The sequence below is a fragment of the Salvelinus fontinalis genome, chromosome 15 (genome assembly GCF_029448725.1).
Source record: "Salvelinus fontinalis isolate EN_2023a chromosome 15, ASM2944872v1, whole genome shotgun sequence".
Classification (NCBI taxonomy): Eukaryota; Metazoa; Chordata; class Actinopteri; order Salmoniformes; family Salmonidae; genus Salvelinus; species Salvelinus fontinalis.
The window spans coordinates 1536354-1559452 of NC_074679.1; the positions used below are offsets into that span (position 1 = coordinate 1536354).

Below are 23099 nucleotides of genomic sequence, written 5' to 3' on the forward strand. Positions count from 1 at the left end.
CACAGCGACAACAGACAGCAACATAGTGAACCCCACACCGACAACAGTCAGCAACATAGTGAACCCCACACCGACAACAGTCAGCAACATAGTGAACCCCACACCTACAACAGTCAGACAGCAACATAGTGAACCCCACACCGACGACAGTCAGTCAGCAACATAGTGAACCCCACACCGACAACAGTCAGCAACATAGTGAACCCCACACCGACAACAGACAGACAGCAACATAGTGAACCCCACACCGACAACAGTCAGAGAGCAACATAGTGAACCCCACACCGACAACAGTCAGACAGCAACATAGTGAACCCCACAGCGACAACAGTCAGCAACAGTGAACCCCACAGCGACAACAGTCAGCAACCTAGTGAACCCCACACCGACAACAGTCAGCAACATAGTGAACCCCACACCGACAACAGTCAGACAGCAACATAGTGAACCCCACACCGACAACAGTCAGACAGCAACATAGTGAACCCCACAGCGACAACAGTCAGCAACCTAGTGAACCCCACACCGACAACAGTCAGCAACATAGTGAACCCCACAGCGACAACAGTCAGACAGCAACATAGTGAACCCCACACCGACAACAGTCAGACAGCAACATAGTGAACCCCACACCGACAACAGTCAGACAGCAACATAGTGAACCCCACAGCGACAACAGTCAGACAGCAACATAGTGAACCCCACAGCGACAACAGTCAGACAGCAACATAGTGAACCCCACAGCGACAACAGTCAGCAACAGTGAACCCCACACCGACAACAGTCAGCAACACAGTGAACCCCACACCGACAACAGTCAGACAGCAACACAGTGAACCCCACACCGACAACAGACAGCAACATAGTGAACCCCACAGCGACAACAGACAGACAGCAACATAGTGAACCCCACACCGACAACAGACAGCAACATAGTGAACCCCACACCGACAACAGACAGCAACATAGTGAACCCCACAGCGACAACAGTCAGACAGCAACATAGTGAACCCCACAGCGACAACAGTCAGACAGCAACATAGTGAACCCCACACCGACAACAGTCAGACAGCAACATAGTGAACCCCACACCGACAACAGTCAGACAGCAACATAGTGAACCCCACACCGACAACAGTCAGACAGCAACATAGTGAACCCCACACCGACAACAGTCAGACAGCAACATAGTGAACCCCACACCGACAACAGTCAGACAGCAACATAGTGAACCCCACACCGACAACAGTCAGACAGCAACATAGTGAACCCCACACCGACAACAGTCAGACAGCAACATAGTGAACCCCACACCGACAACAGTCAGACAGCAACATAGTGAACCCCACAGCGACAACAGTCAGACAGCAACATAGTGAACCCCACACCGACAACATTCAGTCAGCAACATAGTGAACCCCACACCGACAACAGTCAGACAGCAACATAGTGAACCCCACACCTACAACAGTCAGACAGCAACATAGTGAACCCCACAGCGACAACATTCAGCAACCTAGTGAACCCCACACCGACAACAGTCAGCAACATAGTGAACCCCACACCTACAATAGTCAGACAGCAACATAGTGAACCCCACACCGACAACAGTCAGACAGCAACATAGTGAACCCCACACCGACAACAGTCAGACAGCAACATAGTGAACCCCACACCTACAACATTCAGTCAGCAACATAGTGAACCCCACAGCGACAACAGTCAGCAACAGTGAACCCCACAGCGACAACAGTCAGCAACATAGTGAACCCCACAGCGACAACAGTCAGCAACATAGTGAACCCCACACCTACAACAGTCAGACAGCAACATAGTGAACCCCACAGCGACAACATTCAGCAACCTAGTGAACCCCACACCGACAACAGTCAGCAACATAGTGAACCCCACACCGACAACAGTCAGACAGCAACATAGTGAACCCCACACCGACAACAGTCAGCAACATAGTGAACCCCACACCGACAACAGACAGCAACATAGTGAACCCCACACCTACAACAGACAGCAACATAGTGAACCCCACACCGACAACAGTCAGACAGCAACATAGTGAACCCCACACCGACAACAGTCAGACAGCAACATAGTGAACCCCACACCGACAACAGTCAGACAGCAACATAGTGAACCCCACACCGACAACAGTCAGCAACATAGTGAACCCCACACCTACAATAGTCAGACAGCAACATAGTGAACCCCACACCGACAACAGTCAGACAGCAACATAGTGAACCCCACACCGACAACAGTCAGCAACATAGTGAACCCCACACCGACAACAGTCAGACAGCAACATAGTGAACCCCACACCTACAACAGACAGCAACATAGTGAACCCCACACCGACAACAGTCAGACGGCAACATAGTGAACCCCACACCGACAACAGTCAGTCAGCAACATAGTGAACCCCACACCGACAACAGTCAGTCAGCAACATAGTGAACCCCACACCGACAACAGTCAGTCAGCAACATAGTGAACCCCACACCGACAACAGTCAGTCAGCAACATAGTGAACCCCACACCGACAACAGTCAGACAGCAACATAGTGAACCCCACACCGACAACAGTCAGCAACATAGTGAACCCCACACCTACAACAGTCAGACAGCAACATAGTGAACCCCACACCTACAACAGTCAGACAGCAACATAGTGAACCCCACACCTACAACAGTCAGCAACATAGTGAACCCCACACCGACAACAGTCAGCAACATAGTGAACCCCACAGCGACAACAGTCAGCAGCATAGTGAACCCCACACCGACAACAGTCAGACAGCAACATAGTGAACCCCACACCGACAACAGTCAGACAGCAACATAGTGAACCCCACACCGACAACAGACAGCAACATAGTGAACCCCACACCGACAACAGTCAGACAGCAACATAGTGAACCCCACACCGACAACAGTCAGACAGCAACATAGTGAACCCCACACCGACAGACAGCAACATAGTGAACCCCACACCGACAACAGTCAGACAGCAACATAGTGAACCCCACACCGACAACAGTCAGACAGCAACATAGTGAACCCCACACCGACAACAGACAGCAACATAGTGAACCCCACAGCGACAACAGTCAGACAGCAACATAGTGAACCCCACAGCGACAACAGACAGCAACATAGTGAACCCCACACCGACAACAGTCAGCAACATAGTGAACCCCACACCGACAACAGTCAGCAACATAGTGAACCCCACAGCGACAACAGACAGCAACATAGTGAACCCCACACCGATAACAGTCAGCAACATAGTGAACCCCACACCGACAACAGTCAGACAGCAACATAGTGAACCCCACAGCGACAACAGACAGCAACATAGTGAACCCCACACCGACAACAGTCAGCAACATAGTGAACCCCACACCTACAACAGTCAGACAGCAACATAGTGAACCCCACACCGACGACAGTCAGTCAGCAACATAGTGAACCCCACACCGACAACAGTCAGCAACATAGTGAACCCCACACCGACAACAGACAGACAGCAACATAGTGAACCCCACACCGACAACAGTCAGAGAGCAACATAGTGAACCCCACACCGACAACAGTCAGACAGCAACATAGTGAACCCCACACCGACAACAGTCAGACAGCAACATAGTGAACCCCACACCTACAACAGTCAGTCAGCAACATAGTGAACCCCACACCGACAACAGACAGACAGCAACATAGTGAACCCCACACCTACAACAGTCAGACAGCAACATAGTGAACCCCACAGCGACAACAGTCAGCAACAGTGAACCCCACAGCGACAACAGTCAGCAACCTAGTGAACCCCACACCGACAACAGTCAGCAACATAGTGAACCCCACACCGACAACAGTCAGACAGCAACATAGTGAACCCCACACCGACAACAGTCAGACAGCAACATAGTGAACCCCACAGCGACAACAGTCAGACAGCAACATAGTGAACCCCACACCGACAACAGTCAGCAACATAGTGAACCCCACACCGACAACAGTCAGCAACATAGTGAACCCCACACCGACAACAGTCAGCAACATAGTGAACCCCACACCGACAACAGTCAGCAACATAGTGAACCCCACAGCGACAACAGTCAGCAGCATAGTGAACCCCACACCGACAACAGTCAGCAACATAGTGAACCCCACAGCGACAACAGTCAGCAACATAGTGAACCCCACACCGACAACAGACAGCAACATAGTGAACCCCACACCGACAACAGACAGCAACATAGTGAACCCCACAGCGACAACAGTCAGCAACATAGTGAACCCCACACCTACAACAGTCAGCAACATAGTGAACCCCACACCGACAACAGTCAGACAGCAACATAGTGAACCCCACACCGACAACAGTCAGACAGCAACATAGTGAACCCCACAGCGACAACAGACAGCAACATAGTGAACCCCACACCGACAACAGTCAGCAACATAGTGAACCCCACACCGACAACAGTCAGCAACATAGTGAACCCCACACCTACAACAGTCAGACAGCAACATAGTGAACCCCACACCGACAACAGTCAGCAACATAGTGAACCCCACACCTACAACAGTCAGTCAGCAACATAGTGAACCCCACACCGACAACAGTCAGCAACATAGTGAACCCCACACCTACAACATTCAGTCAGCAACATAGTGAACCCCACACCGACAACAGTCAGACAGCAACATAGTGAACCCCACACCTACAACAGTCAGTCAGCAACATAGTGAACCCCACACCGACAACAGTCAGACAGCAACATAGTGAACCCCACACCGACAACAGTCAGACAGCAACATAGTGAACCCCACACCGACAACAGTCAGACAGCAACATAGTGAACCCCACACCGACAACAGTCAGACAGCAACATAGTGAACCCCACAGCGACAACAGTCAGCAACATAGTGAACCCCACACCGACAACAGACAGCAACATAGTGAACCCCACACCGACAACAGTCAGCAACATAGTGAACCCCACACCGACAACAGTCAGCAACATAGTGAACCCCACAGCGACAACAGTCAGCAGCATAGTGAACCCCACACCGACAACAGTCAGAAAGCAACATAGTGAACCCCACACCGACAACAGTCAGACAGCAACATAGTGAACCCCACACCGACAACAGTCAGACAGCAACATAGTGAACCCCACACCGACAACAGTCAGACAGCAACATAGTGAACCCCACACCGACAACAGTCAGACAGCAACATAGTGAACCCCACACCGACAACAGTCAGACAGCAACATAGTGAACCCCACACCGACAACAGTCAGACAGCAACATAGTGAACCCCACACCGACAGACAGCAACATAGTGAACCAGACACACCGACAACAGACAGCAACATAGTGAACCCCACAGCGACAACAGTCAGACAGCAACATAGTGAACCCCACAGCGACAACAGACAGCAACATAGTGAACCCCACACCGACAACAGTCAGCAACATAGTGAACCCCACACCGACAACAGTCAGCAACATAGTGAACCCCACAGCGACAACAGACAGCAACATAGTGAACCCCACAGCGACAACAGTCAGACAGCAACATAGTGAACCCCACAGCGACAACAGACAGCAACATAGTGAACCCCACACCGACAACAGTCAGCAACATAGTGAACCCCACACCGACAACAGTCAGCAACATAGTGAACCCCACAGCGACAACAGACAGCAACATAGTGAACCCCACACCGATAACAGTCAGCAACATAGTGAACCCCACACCGACAACAGTCAGACAGCAACATAGTGAACCCCACAGCGACAACAGACAGCAACATAGTGAACCCCACACCGACAACAGTCAGCAACATAGTGAACCCCACACCGACAACAGTCAGCAACATAGTGAACCCCACACCTACAACAGTCAGACAGCAACATAGTGAACCCCACACCGACGACAGTCAGTCAGCAACATAGTGAACCCCACACCGACAACAGTCAGCAACATAGTGAACCCCACACCGACAACAGACAGACAGCAACATAGTGAACCCCACACCGACAACAGTCAGAGAGCAACATAGTGAACCCCACACCGACAACAGTCAGACAGCAACATAGTGAACCCCACACCTACAACAGTCAGTCAGCAACATAGTGAACCCCACACCGACAACAGACAGACAGCAACATAGTGAACCCCACACCGACAACAGTCAGACAGCAACATAGTGAACCCCACAGCGACAACAGTCAGCAACAGTGAACCCCACAGCGACAACAGTCAGCAACCTAGTGAACCCCACACCGACAACAGTCAGCAACATAGTGAACCCCACACCGACAACAGTCAGACAGCAACATAGTGAACCCCACACCGACAACAGTCAGACAGCAACATAGTGAACCCCACAGCGACAACAGTCAGCAACCTAGTGAACCCCACACCGACAACAGTCAGCAACATAGTGAACCCCACAGCGACAACAGTCAGACAGCAACATAGTGAACCCCACACCGACAACAGTCAGACAGCAACATAGTGAACCCCACACCGACAACAGTCAGACAGCAACATAGTGAACCCCACAGCGACAACAGTCAGACAGCAACATAGTGAACCCCACAGCGACAACAGTCAGACAGCAACATAGTGAACCCCACAGCGACAACAGTCAGCAACAGTGAACCCCACACCGACAACAGTCAGCAACACAGTGAACCCCACACCGACAACAGTCAGACAGCAACACAGTGAACCCCACACCGACAACAGACAGCAACATAGTGAACCCCACAGCGACAACAGACAGACAGCAACATAGTGAACCCCACACCGACAACAGACAGCAACATAGTGAACCCCACACCGACAACAGACAGCAACATAGTGAACCCCACAGCGACAACAGTCAGACAGCAACATAGTGAACCCCACAGCGACAACAGTCAGACAGCAACATAGTGAACCCCACACCGACAACAGTCAGACAGCAACATAGTGAACCCCACACCGACAACAGTCAGACAGCAACATAGTGAACCCCACACCGACAACAGTCAGACAGCAACATAGTGAACCCCACACCGACAACAGTCAGACAGCAACATAGTGAACCCCACACCGACAACAGTCAGACAGCAACATAGTGAACCCCACACCGACAACAGTCAGACAGCAACATAGTGAACCCCACACCGACAACAGTCAGACAGCAACATAGTGAACCCCACACCGACAACAGTCAGACAGCAACATAGTGAACCCCACAGCGACAACAGTCAGACAGCAACATAGTGAACCCCACACCGACAACATTCAGTCAGCAACATAGTGAACCCCACACCGACAACAGTCAGACAGCAACATAGTGAACCCCACACCTACAACAGTCAGACAGCAACATAGTGAACCCCACAGCGACAACATTCAGCAACCTAGTGAACCCCACACCGACAACAGTCAGCAACATAGTGAACCCCACACCTACAATAGTCAGACAGCAACATAGTGAACCCCACACCGACAACAGTCAGACAGCAACATAGTGAACCCCACACCGACAACAGTCAGACAGCAACATAGTGAACCCCACACCTACAACATTCAGTCAGCAACATAGTGAACCCCACAGCGACAACAGTCAGCAACAGTGAACCCCACAGCGACAACAGTCAGCAACATAGTGAACCCCACAGCGACAACAGTCAGCAACATAGTGAACCCCACACCTACAACAGTCAGACAGCAACATAGTGAACCCCACAGCGACAACATTCAGCAACCTAGTGAACCCCACACCGACAACAGTCAGCAACATAGTGAACCCCACACCGACAACAGTCAGACAGCAACATAGTGAACCCCACACCGACAACAGTCAGCAACATAGTGAACCCCACACCGACAACAGACAGCAACATAGTGAACCCCACACCTACAACAGACAGCAACATAGTGAACCCCACACCGACAACAGTCAGACAGCAACATAGTGAACCCCACACCGACAACAGTCAGACAGCAACATAGTGAACCCCACACCGACAACAGTCAGACAGCAACATAGTGAACCCCACACCGACAACAGTCAGCAACATAGTGAACCCCACACCTACAATAGTCAGACAGCAACATAGTGAACCCCACACCGACAACAGTCAGACAGCAACATAGTGAACCCCACACCGACAACAGTCAGCAACATAGTGAACCCCACACCGACAACAGTCAGACAGCAACATAGTGAACCCCACACCTACAACAGACAGCAACATAGTGAACCCCACACCGACAACAGTCAGACGGCAACATAGTGAACCCCACACCGACAACAGTCAGTCAGCAACATAGTGAACCCCACACCGACAACAGTCAGTCAGCAACATAGTGAACCCCACACCGACAACAGTCAGTCAGCAACATAGTGAACCCCACACCGACAACAGTCAGTCAGCAACATAGTGAACCCCACACCGACAACAGTCAGACAGCAACATAGTGAACCCCACACCGACAACAGTCAGCAACATAGTGAACCCCACACCTACAACAGTCAGACAGCAACATAGTGAACCCCACACCTACAACAGTCAGACAGCAACATAGTGAACCCCACACCTACAACAGTCAGCAACATAGTGAACCCCACACCGACAACAGTCAGCAACATAGTGAACCCCACAGCGACAACAGTCAGCAGCATAGTGAACCCCACACCGACAACAGTCAGACAGCAACATAGTGAACCCCACACCGACAACAGTCAGACAGCAACATAGTGAACCCCACACCGACAACAGACAGCAACATAGTGAACCCCACACCGACAACAGTCAGACAGCAACATAGTGAACCCCACACCGACAACAGTCAGACAGCAACATAGTGAACCCCACACCGACAGACAGCAACATAGTGAACCCCACACCGACAACAGTCAGACAGCAACATAGTGAACCCCACACCGACAACAGTCAGACAGCAACATAGTGAACCCCACACCGACAACAGACAGCAACATAGTGAACCCCACAGCGACAACAGTCAGACAGCAACATAGTGAACCCCACAGCGACAACAGACAGCAACATAGTGAACCCCACACCGACAACAGTCAGCAACATAGTGAACCCCACACCGACAACAGTCAGCAACATAGTGAACCCCACAGCGACAACAGACAGCAACATAGTGAACCCCACACCGATAACAGTCAGCAACATAGTGAACCCCACACCGACAACAGTCAGACAGCAACATAGTGAACCCCACAGCGACAACAGACAGCAACATAGTGAACCCCACACCGACAACAGTCAGCAACATAGTGAACCCCACACCTACAACAGTCAGACAGCAACATAGTGAACCCCACACCGACGACAGTCAGTCAGCAACATAGTGAACCCCACACCGACAACAGTCAGCAACATAGTGAACCCCACACCGACAACAGACAGACAGCAACATAGTGAACCCCACACCGACAACAGTCAGAGAGCAACATAGTGAACCCCACACCGACAACAGTCAGACAGCAACATAGTGAACCCCACACCGACAACAGTCAGACAGCAACATAGTGAACCCCACACCTACAACAGTCAGTCAGCAACATAGTGAACCCCACACCGACAACAGACAGACAGCAACATAGTGAACCCCACACCTACAACAGTCAGACAGCAACATAGTGAACCCCACAGCGACAACAGTCAGCAACAGTGAACCCCACAGCGACAACAGTCAGCAACCTAGTGAACCCCACACCGACAACAGTCAGCAACATAGTGAACCCCACACCGACAACAGTCAGACAGCAACATAGTGAACCCCACACCGACAACAGTCAGACAGCAACATAGTGAACCCCACAGCGACAACAGTCAGCAACCTAGTGAACCCCACACCGACAACAGTCAGCAACATAGTGAACCCCACAGCGACAACAGTCAGACAGCAACATAGTGAACCCCACACCGACAACAGTCAGACAGCAACATAGTGAACCCCACACCGACAACAGTCAGACAGCAACATAGTGAACCCCACAGCGACAACAGTCAGCAACATAGTGAACCCCACAGCGACAACAGTCAGACAGCAACATAGTGAACCTCACAGCGACAACAGTCAGACAGCAACATAGTGAACCCCACAGCGACAACAGACAGACAGCAACATAGTGAACCCCACACCGACAACAGACAGCAACATAGTGAACCCCACACCGACAACAGTCAGCAACATAGTGAACCCCACAGCGACAACAGTCAGCAGCATAGTGAACCCCACACCGACAACAGTCAGCAGCATAGTGAACCCCACACCGACAACAGTCAGACAGCAACATAGTGAACCCCACACCGACAACAGACAGCAACATAGTGAACCCCACACCGACAACAGTCAGACAGCAACATAGTGAACCCCACACCGACAACAGTCAGACAGCAACATAGTGAACCCCACACCGACAGACAGCAACATAGTGAACCCCACACCGACAACAGTCAGACAGCAACATAGTGAACCCCACACCGACAACAGTCAGACAGCAACATAGTGAACCCCACACCGACAACAGACAGCAACATAGTGAACCCCACAGCGACAACAGTCAGACAGCAACATAGTGAACCCCACAGCGACAACAGACAGCAACATAGTGAACCCCACACCGACAACAGTCAGCAACATAGTGAACCCCACACCGACAACAGTCAGCAACATAGTGAACCCCACAGCGACAACAGACAGCAACATAGTGAACCCCACACCGATAACAGTCAGCAACATAGTGAACCCCACACCGACAACAGTCAGACAGCAACATAGTGAACCCCACAGCGACAACAGACAGCAACATAGTGAACCCCACACCGACAACAGTCAGCAACATAGTGAACCCCACACCGACAACAGTCAGCAACATAGTGAACCCCACACCTACAACAGTCAGACAGCAACATAGTGAACCCCACACCGACGACAGTCAGTCAGCAACATAGTGAACCCCACACCGACAACAGTCAGCAACATAGTGAACCCCACACCGACAACAGACAGACAGCAACATAGTGAACCCCACACCGACAACAGTCAGAGAGCAACATAGTGAACCCCACACCGACAACAGTCAGACAGCAACATAGTGAACCCCACACCGACAACAGTCAGACAGCAACATAGTGAACCCCACACCTACAACAGTCAGTCAGCAACATAGTGAACCCCACACCGACAACAGACAGACAGCAACATAGTGAACCCCACACCTACAACAGTCAGACAGCAACATAGTGAACCCCACAGCGACAACAGTCAGCAACAGTGAACCCCACAGCGACAACAGTCAGCAACCTAGTGAACCCCACACCGACAACAGTCAGCAACATAGTGAACCCCACACCGACAACAGTCAGACAGCAACATAGTGAACCCCACACCGACAACAGTCAGACAGCAACATAGTGAACCCCACAGCGACAACAGTCAGCAACCTAGTGAACCCCACACCGACAACAGTCAGCAACATAGTGAACCCCACAGCGACAACAGTCAGACAGCAACATAGTGAACCCCACACCGACAACAGTCAGACAGCAACATAGTGAACCCCACACCGACAACAGTCAGACAGCAACATAGTGAACCCCACAGCGACAACAGTCAGCAACATAGTGAACCCCACAGCGACAACAGTCAGACAGCAACATAGTGAACCTCACAGCGACAACAGTCAGACAGCAACATAGTGAACCCCACAGCGACAACAGACAGACAGCAACATAGTGAACCCCACACCGACAACAGACAGCAACATAGTGAACCCCACACCGACAACAGTCAGACAGCAACATAGTGAACCCCACAGCGACAACAGTCAGACAGCAACATAGTGAACCCCACAGCGACAACAGTCAGCAACAGTGAACCCCACACCGACAACAGTCAGCAACACAGTGAACCCCACACCGACAACAGTCAGACAGCAACATAGTGAACCCCACACCGACAACAGTCAGACAGCAACATAGTGAACCCCACACCGACAACAGACAGACAGCAACATAGTGAACCCCACAGCGACAACAGACAGACAGCAACATAGTGAACCCCACACCGACAACAGACAGCAACATAGTGAACCCCACACCGACAACAGACAGCAACATAGTGAACCCCACAGCGACAACAGTCAGACAGCAACATAGTGAACCCCACAGCGACAACAGTCAGACAGCAACATAGTGAACCCCACACCGACAACAGTCAGACAGCAACATAGTGAACCCCGCACCGACAACAGTCAGACAGCAACATAGTGAACCCCACACCGACAACAGTCAGACAGCAACATAGTGAACCCCACACCGACAACAGTCAGACAGCAACATAGTGAACCCCACACCGACAACAGTCAGACAGCAACATAGTGAACCCCACACCGACAACAGTCAGACAGCAACATAGTGAACCCCACACCGACAACAGTCAGACAGCAACATAGTGAACCCCACAGCGACAACAGTCAGACAGCAACATAGTGAACCCCACAGCGACAACAATCAGACAGCAACATAGTGAACCCCACAGCGACAACAGACATCAACATAGTGAACCCCACACCGACAACAGTCAGACAGCAACATAGTGAACCCCACACCGACAACAGTCAGACAGCAACATAGTGAACCCCACACCGACAACAGTCAGCAACATAGTGAACCCCACACCTACAACATTCAGTCAGCAACATAGTGAACCCCACACCGACAACAGTCAGACAGCAACATAGTGAACCCCACACCGACAACAGTCAGACAGCAACATAGTGAACCCCACACCGACAACAGTCAGACAGCAACATAGTGAACCCCACACCGACAACAGTCAGACAGCAACATAGTGAACCCCACAGCGACAACAATCAGACAGCAACATAGTGAACCCCACAGCGACAACAGACATCAACATAGTGAACCCCACACCGACAACAGTCAGACAGCAACATAGTGAACCCCACACCGACAACAGTCAGACAGCAACATAGTGAACCCCACACCGACAACAGTCAGCAACATAGTGAACCCCACACCTACAACATTCAGTCAGCAACATAGTGAACCCCACACCGACAACAGTCAGACAGCAACATAGTGAACCCCACACCGACAACAGACAGCAACATAGTGAACCCCACACCGACAACAGTCAGCAACATAGTGAACCCCACACCGACAACAGTCAGCAACATAGTGAACCCCACACCTACAACAGTCAGACAGCAACATAGTGAACCCCACACCGACGACAGTCAGTCAGCAACATAGTGAACCCCACACCGACAACAGTCAGCAACATAGTGAACCCCACACCGACAACAGACAGACAGCAACATAGTGAACCCCACACCGACAACAGTCAGAGAGCAACATAGTGAACCCCACACCGACAACAGTCAGACAGCAACATAGTGAACCCCACACCGACAACAGTCAGACAGCAACATAGTGAACCCCACACCTACAACAGTCAGTCAGCAACATAGTGAACCCCACACCGACAACAGACAGACAGCAACATAGTGAACCCCACACCTACAACAGTCAGACAGCAACATAGTGAACCCCACAGCGACAACAGTCAGCAACAGTGAACCCCACAGCGACAACAGTCAGCAACCTAGTGAACCCCACACCGACAACAGTCAGCAACATAGTGAACCCCACACCGACAACAGTCAGACAGCAACATAGTGAACCCCACACCGACAACAGTCAGACAGCAACATAGTGAACCCCACAGCGACAACAGTCAGCAACCTAGTGAACCCCACACCGACAACAGTCAGCAACATAGTGAACCCCACAGCGACAACAGTCAGACAGCAACATAGTGAACCCCACACCGACAACAGTCAGACAGCAACATAGTGAACCCCACACCGACAACAGTCAGACAGCAACATAGTGAACCCCACAGCGACAACAGTCAGCAACATAGTGAACCCCACAGCGACAACAGTCAGACAGCAACATAGTGAACCTCACAGCGACAACAGTCAGACAGCAACATAGTGAACCCCACAGCGACAACAGACAGACAGCAACATAGTGAACCCCACACCGACAACAGACAGCAACATAGTGAACCCCACACCGACAACAGTCAGACAGCAACATAGTGAACCCCACAGCGACAACAGTCAGACAGCAACATAGTGAACCCCACAGCGACAACAGTCAGCAACAGTGAACCCCACACCGACAACAGTCAGCAACACAGTGAACCCCACACCGACAACAGTCAGACAGCAACATAGTGAACCCCACACCGACAACAGTCAGACAGCAACATAGTGAACCCCACACCGACAACAGACAGACAGCAACATAGTGAACCCCACAGCGACAACAGACAGACAGCAACATAGTGAACCCCACACCGACAACAGACAGCAACATAGTGAACCCCACACCGACAACAGACAGCAACATAGTGAACCCCACAGCGACAACAGTCAGACAGCAACATAGTGAACCCCACAGCGACAACAGTCAGACAGCAACATAGTGAACCCCACACCGACAACAGTCAGACAGCAACATAGTGAACCCCACACCGACAACAGTCAGACAGCAACATAGTGAACCCCACACCGACAACAGTCAGACAGCAACATAGTGAACCCCACACCGACAACAGTCAGACAGCAACATAGTGAACCCCACACCGACAACAGTCAGACAGCAACATAGTGAACCCCACACCGACAACAGTCAGACAGCAACATAGTGAACCCCACACCGACAACAGTCAGACAGCAACATAGTGAACCCCACAGCGACAACAATCAGACAGCAACATAGTGAACCCCACAGCGACAACAGACATCAACATAGTGAACCCCACACCGACAACAGTCAGACAGCAACATAGTGAACCCCACACCGACAACAGTCAGACAGCAACATAGTGAACCCCACACCGACAACAGTCAGCAACATAGTGAACCCCACACCTACAACATTCAGTCAGCAACATAGTGAACCCCACACCGACAACAGTCAGACAGCAACATAGTGAACCCCACAGCGACAACAGACAGCAACATAGTGAACCCCACACCGACAACAGTCAGCAACATAGTGAACCCCACACCGACAACAGTCAGCAACATAGTGAACCCCACACCTACAACAGTCAGACAGCAACATAGTGAACCCCACACCGACGACAGTCAGTCAGCAACATAGTGAACCCCACACCGACAACAGTCAGCAACATAGTGAACCCCACACCGACAACAGACAGACAGCAACATAGTGAACCCCACACCGACAACAGTCAGAGAGCAACATAGTGAACCCCACACCGACAACAGTCAGACAGCAACATAGTGAACCCCACACCGACAACAGTCAGACAGCAACATAGTGAACCCCACACCTACAACAGTCAGTCAGCAACATAGTGAACCCCACACCGACAACAGACAGACAGCAACATAGTGAACCCCACACCTACAACAGTCAGACAGCAACATAGTGAACCCCACAGCGACAACAGTCAGCAACAGTGAACCCCACAGCGACAACAGTCAGCAACCTAGTGAACCCCACACCGACAACAGTCAGACAGCAACATAGTGAACCCCACACCGACAACAGTCAGACAGCAACATAGTGAACCCCACACCGACAACAGTCAGACAGCAACATAGTGAACCCCACAGCGACAACAGTCAGCAACATAGTGAACCCCACAGCGACAACAGTCAGACAGCAACATAGTGAACCTCACAGCGACAACAGTCAGACAGCAACATAGTGAACCCCACAGCGACAACAGACAGACAGCAACATAGTGAACCCCACACCGACAACAGACAGCAACATAGTGAACCCCACACCGACAACAGTCAGCAACATAGTGAACCCCACAGCGACAACAGTCAGCAGCATAGTGAACCCCACACCGACAACAGTCAGACAGCAACATAGTGAACCCCACACCGACAACAGACAGCAACATAGTGAACCCCACACCGACAACAGTCAGACAGCAACATAGTGAACCCCACACCGACAACAGTCAGACAGCAACATAGTGAACCCCACACCGACAGACAGCAACATAGTGAACCCCACACCGACAACAGTCAGACAGCAACATAGTGAACCCCACACCGACAACAGTCAGACAGCAACATAGTGAACCCCACACCGACAACAGACAGCAACATAGTGAACCCCACAGCGACAACAGTCAGACAGCAACATAGTGAACCCCACAGCGACAACAGACAGCAACATAGTGAACCCCACACCGACAACAGTCAGCAACATAGTGAACCCCACACCGACAACAGTCAGCAACATAGTGAACCCCACAGCGACAACAGACAGCAACATAGTGAACCCCACACCGATAACAGTCAGCAACATAGTGAACCCCACACCGACAACAGTCAGACAGCAACATAGTGAACCCCACAGCGACAACAGACAGCAACATAGTGAACCCCACACCGACAACAGTCAGCAACATAGTGAACCCCACACCGACAACAGTCAGCAACATAGTGAACCCCACACCTACAACAGTCAGACAGCAACATAGTGAACCCCACACCGACGACAGTCAGTCAGCAACATAGTGAACCCCACACCGACAACAGTCAGCAACATAGTGAACCCCACACCGACAACAGACAGACAGCAACATAGTGAACCCCACACCGACAACAGTCAGAGAGCAACATAGTGAACCCCACACCGACAACAGTCAGACAGCAACATAGTGAACCCCACACCGACAACAGTCAGACAGCAACATAGTGAACCCCACACCTACAACAGTCAGTCAGCAACATAGTGAACCCCACACCGACAACAGACAGACAGCAACATAGTGAACCCCACACCTACAACAGTCAGACAGCAACATAGTGAACCCCACAGCGACAACAGTCAGCAACAGTGAACCCCACAGCGACAACAGTCAGCAACCTAGTGAACCCCACACCGACAACAGTCAGCAACATAGTGAACCCCACACCGACAACAGTCAGACAGCAACATAGTGAACCCCACACCGACAACAGTCAGACAGCAACATAGTGAACCCCACAGCGACAACAGTCAGCAACCTAGTGAACCCCACACCGACAACAGTCAGCAACATAGTGAACCCCACAGCGACAACAGTCAGACAGCAACATAGTGAACCCCACACCGACAACAGTCAGACAGCAACATAGTGAACCCCACACCGACAACAGTCAGACAGCAACATAGTGAACCCCACAGCGACAACAGTCAGCAACATAGTGAACCCCACAGCGACAACAGTCAGACAGCAACATAGTGAACCTCACAGCGACAACAGTCAGACAGCAACATAGTGAACCCCACAGCGACAACAGACAGACAGCAACATAGTGAACCCCACACCGACAACAGACAGCAACATAGTGAACCCCACACCGACAACAGTCAGACAGCAACATAGTGAACCCCACAGCGACAACAGTCAGACAGCAACATAGTGAACCCCACAGCGACAACAGTCAGCAACAGTGAACCCCACACCGACAACAGTCAGCAACACAGTGAACCCCACACCGACAACAGTCAGACAGCAACATAGTGAACCCCACACCGACAACAGTCAGACAGCAACATAGTGAACCCCACACCGACAACAGACAGACAGCAACATAGTGAACCCCACAGCGACAACAGACAGACAGCAACATAGTGAACCCCACACCGACAACAGACAGCAACATAGTGAACCCCACACCGACAACAGACAGCAACATAGTGAACCCCACAGCGACAACAGTCAGACAGCAACATAGTGAACCCCACAGCGACAACAGTCAGACAGCAACATAGTGAACCCCACACCGACAACAGTCAGACAGCAACATAGTGAACCCCACACCGACAACAGTCAGACAGCAACATAGTGAACCCTACACCGACAACAGTCAGACAGCAACATAGTGAACCCCACACCGACAACAGTCAGACAGCAACATAGTGAACCCCACACCGACAACAGTCAGACAGCAACATAGTGAACCCCACACCGACAACAGTCAGACAGCAACATAGTGAACCCCACACCGACAACAGTCAGACAGCAACATAGTGAACCCCACACCGACAACAGTCAGACAGCAACATAGTGAACCCCACAGCGACAACAATCAGACAGCAACATAGTGAACCCCACAGCGACAACAGACATCAACATAGTGAACCCCACACCGACAACAGTCAGACAGCAACATAGTGAACCCCACACCGACAACAGTCAGACAGCAACATAGTGAACCCCACACCGACAACAGTCAGCAACATAGTGAACCCCACACCTACAACATTCAGTCAGCAACATAGTGAACCCCACACCGACAACAGTCAGACAGCAACATAGTGAACCCCACACCTACAACATTCAGTCAGCAACATAGTGAACCCCACAGCGACAACAGTCAGCAACAGTGAACCCCACAGCGACAACAGTCAGCAACATAGTGAACCCCACAGCGACAACAGTCAGCAACATAGTGAACCCCACACCTACAACAGTCAGACAGCAACATAGTGAACCCCACAGCGACAACATTCAGCAACCTAGTGAACCCCACACCGACAACAGTCAGCAACATAGTGAACCCCACACCTACAACAGTCAGACAGCAACATAGTGAACCCCACACCGACAACAGTCAGACAGCAACATAGTGAACCCCACACCGACAACAGTCAGCAACATAGTGAACCCCACACCGACAACAGACAGCAACATAGTGAACCCCACACCTACAACAGACAGCAACATAGTGAACCCCACACCGACAACAGTCAGACAGCAACATAGTGAACCCCACACCGACAACAGTCAGACAGCAACATAGTGAACCCCACACCGACAACAGTCAGACAGCAACATAGTGAACCCCACACCGACAACAGTCAGACGGCAACATAGTGAACCCCACACCGACAACAGTCAGTCAGCAACATAGTGAACCCCACACCGACAACAGTCAGTCAGCAACATAGTGAACCCCACACCGACAACAGTCAGTCAGCAACATAGTGAACCCCACACCGACAACAGTCAGCAACATAGTGACCCCACACCGACAACAGTCAGCAACATAGTGAACCCCACACCGACAACAGTCAGACAGCAACATAGTGAACCCCACACCGACAACAGACAGCAACATAGTGAACCCCACACCGACAACAGTCAGCAACATAGTGAACCCCACACCTACAACAGTCAGACAGCAACATAGTGAACCCCACACCTACAACAGACAGCAACATAGTGAACCCCACACCTACAACAGACAGCAACATAGTGAACCCCACACCGACAACAGTCAGCAACATAGTGAACCCCACACTGACAACAGTCAGCAACATAGTGAACCCCACACTGACAAACACACTGAAACTCCTCCCCCAACCCTAGGAGCTGTTCTCACCTGACAGACAGATTCCTTCTTGGGGCCTCCTCCGTTAATCTTCTTGGCCCCGTTGGTCTGGTCTATGCTGTCACTGGGGGACTCTGGACGCTCCTCAATGCCAGAGCCCTCTGGCTCAGGACTGGCTGCTGCTCGCTTCCTCTTCTTGGTCTGGGAGGCTGCTAATTGGCTGGCTGAGTCCAGCCTCCTCTTCATGATTGGCTTTGTCTTCTCCTGTTCTTTCTCTGGTGATTTAGAACTAATGAATCCTTTAACTTCTGTCTCCGTTATCTTTCTGTTTCTCTTCTTCGTGGGGGCGGAGGAGTCTGCTGCCACAGCCTGAGGTTAGAGTTAGGAGAAGAAGATCTGACTCGTCATCATCATCATGATAAAAAGGCAACGTACTGGCAGTGTTTTCCACAAGTACATGGAGTAGCCAGCCAACTAGAAAAAGGGCCAGACAGGTTCCCACGAGCTTGGTTTGTGGCCTCCGGTACATTCTAATGCCTTGATTCCATCCAAAATACACAGCTAAATTATTTCATGCTTTAATTGGGTTTACATCCCAGAAAAAAAACAACCCCTGCGGGGTCTAATTTTGTCTTATCTTGATCATTGTCCAGTCCTGTGGTCGGGCTGCGCGTCTGTCCGTATTGATACGTAGGCTGAGCGTATTGATACGTAGGCTGAGCGTATTGATACGTAGGCTGAGCGTATTGATACGTAGGCTGAGCGTATTGATACGTAGGCTGAGCGTATTGATACGTAGGCTGCGTGTGCCTATTTAAAATTGATGTAGTTCTTGTCTATTAGTGTTTTGTATGATGTCATGTTTCATGTGGACCCCAGGAAGAGTAGCTGCTGCTTTATCAACAGTTAATGGGCATCCTAATAAAATACCTCAAAAACCAGATTGGAAAAATGCCTGGTATTGAGTAGAAATACATGACTTTACAATTTAAATTACAGAATATTTAGGAATTCAGTGCATTGTTCGTTATACCTAGTCAGTTGAATACCTTCAACTGAAATGGATCTTCCTCATTTAACCCAACCCCTCTGAATCAGAGAGGTGCAGGGGGTTGCGTTAATCAACATCCACGTCTTCGGCTCCCGGGGAACAGTGGGTTAACTGCCTTGCTCAGGGCCCGGGGAACAGTGGGTTAACTGCCTTGCTCAGGGCCCGGGGAACAGTGGGTTAACTGCCTTGCTCAGGGCCCGGGGAACAGTGGGTTAACTGCCTTGCTCAGGGCCCGGGGAACAGTGGGTTAACTGCCTTGCTCAGGGCCCGGGGAACAGTGGGTTAACTGCCTTGCTCAGGGCCCGGGGAACAGTGGGTTAACTGCCTTGCTCAGGGCCCGGGGAACAGTGGGTTAACTGCCTTGCTCAGGGCCCGGGGAACAGTGGGTTAACTGCCTTGCTCAGGGCCCGGGGAACAGTGGGTTAACTGCCTTGCTCAGGGCCCGGGGAACAGTGGGTTAACTGCCTTGCTCAGGGCCCGGGGAACAGTGGGTTAACTGCCTTGCTCAGGGCCCGGGGAACAGTGGGTTAACTGCCTTGCTCAGGGCCCGGGGAACAGTGGGTTAACTGCCTTGTTCAGGGCCCGGGGAACAACAGCTGTTTACCTTGTCAGCGCTGGGATTCAATCCAGCAACCTTAAGGTCCCATGGCCACCTGCCGCCTCTCCTCTAACCACTAGGCCACCTGCCGCCTCTCCTCTAACCACTAGGCCACCTGCCGCCTCTCCTCTAACCACTAGGCCACCTGCCGCCTCTCCTCTAACCACTAGGCCACCTGCCGCCTCTCCTCTAACCACTAGGCCACCTGCCGCCCCCATGTGGTCTAGGCCTATATCATCAAGACTATTTTCTAACCTGTCTTCTAGATTAAAGTATTATTTCAAGTTAAACTGCAAGATATGAATTGTCACAATGTTTGTTTGTGCACCGGGGCCTCCCACTCCTCTTTCTATTCTGGTTAGAGACCGTTTGCGCTATTCTGTGAAGGGAGTAGTACACAGCGTTGTACAAGATCTTTCGTTTCTTGGCAATTTCTCGCATGGAAAAGGCTCCATTTCTCAGAACAAGAAGACTGACGAGTTTCAGAAGAAAGGTCTTTGTTTCTGGCCATTTTGAGCCTGTAATCAAACCCAGAAAAGCTGATGCTCCAGATACTCAACTAGTCTAAAGGCCAGTTTTATTGCTTCTTTAACCAGAACAGTTTTCAGCTATGCTAACATTATTGCAAAATGGTTTTCTAATGATCAATTAGCTTTTTAAAATGATAAACTTGGATTATCTAATACAACGTGCCATTGGAACACAGGAGTGATGGTTGATGATAATGGGCCTATGAACGCCTATGTAAATATTCCATAAAAAAACTGCCGTTTCCAGCTACAATAGTCATTTACAACATTAATGTCTACACTGTATTTCTGATCAATTTGATGTTAATTTAAAGGACAATTCATTTTTTTGCTTTTCTTTCAAAAACAAGAATTTCTACGTGACTCAAATTTAGAACGGCAGTGTATACACCGCCATGTTCTCTTCACGCTCCCTATACACCGCCATGTTCTCTTCACGCTCCCTATACACCGCCATGTTCCCTTCACGCTCCCTATACACCGCCATGTTCTCTTCACGCTCCCTATACACCGCCATGTTCCCTTCACGCTCCCTATACACCGCCATGTTCCCTTCACGCTCCCTATACACCGCCATGTTCCCTTCACGCTCCCTATACACCGCCATGTCCTCTTCACGCTCCCTATACACCGCCATGTTCTCTTCACGCTCCCTATACACCGCCATGTTCTCTTCACGCTCCCTATACACCGCCATGTTCTCTTCACGCTCCCTATACACCGCCATGTTCTCTTCACGCTCCCTATACACCGCCATGTTCTCTTCACGCTCCCTATACACCGCCATGTTCTCTTCACGCTCCCTATACACCGCCATGTTCTCTTCACGCTCCCTATACACCGCCATGTTCCCTTCACGCTCCCTATACACCGCCATGTTCTCTTCACGCTCCCTATACACCGCCATGTTCTCTTCACGCTCCCTATACACCGCCATGTTCTCTTCACGCTCCCTATACACCGCCATGTTCTCTTCACGCTTCCTATACACCGCCATGTTCTCTTCACGCTTCCTATACTCCGCCATGTTCTCTTCACGCTCCCTATACACCGCCATGTTCCCTTCACGCTCCCTATACACCGCCATGTTCCCTTCACGCTCCCTATACACCGCCATGTCCTCTTCACGCTCCCTATACACCGCCATGTTCCCTTCACGCTCCCTACACACCGCCATGTTCTCTTCACGCTCCCTATACACCGCCATGTTCTCTTCACGCTCCCTATACACCGCCATGTTCTCTTCACGCTCCCTATACACCGCCATGTTCTCTTCACGCTCCCTATACACCGCCATGTTCTCTTCACGCTCCCTATACACCGCCATGTTCTCTTCACGCTCCCTATACACCGCCATGTTCTCTTCACGCTTCCTATACACCGCCATGTTCTCTTCACGCTTCCTATACTCCGCCATGTTCTCTTCACGCTCCCTA

The 23099-nt window shown here is 51.0% G+C and overlaps 1 protein-coding gene across 1 annotated transcript in view; it reads right to left on the reverse strand.

Moving 5' to 3' along the window:
- Positions 1-23099, reverse strand: part of nsd2 (nuclear receptor binding SET domain protein 2) — a 102293-nt gene that overhangs the window by 60677 nt on the left and 18517 nt on the right. Inside the window, exon 9 of the mRNA XM_055862418.1 lies at positions 19536-19853. Within this exon, the coding sequence (XP_055718393.1) occupies positions 19536-19853 (318 nt within the window). The remainder of the gene's footprint in view (positions 1-19535; positions 19854-23099) is intronic.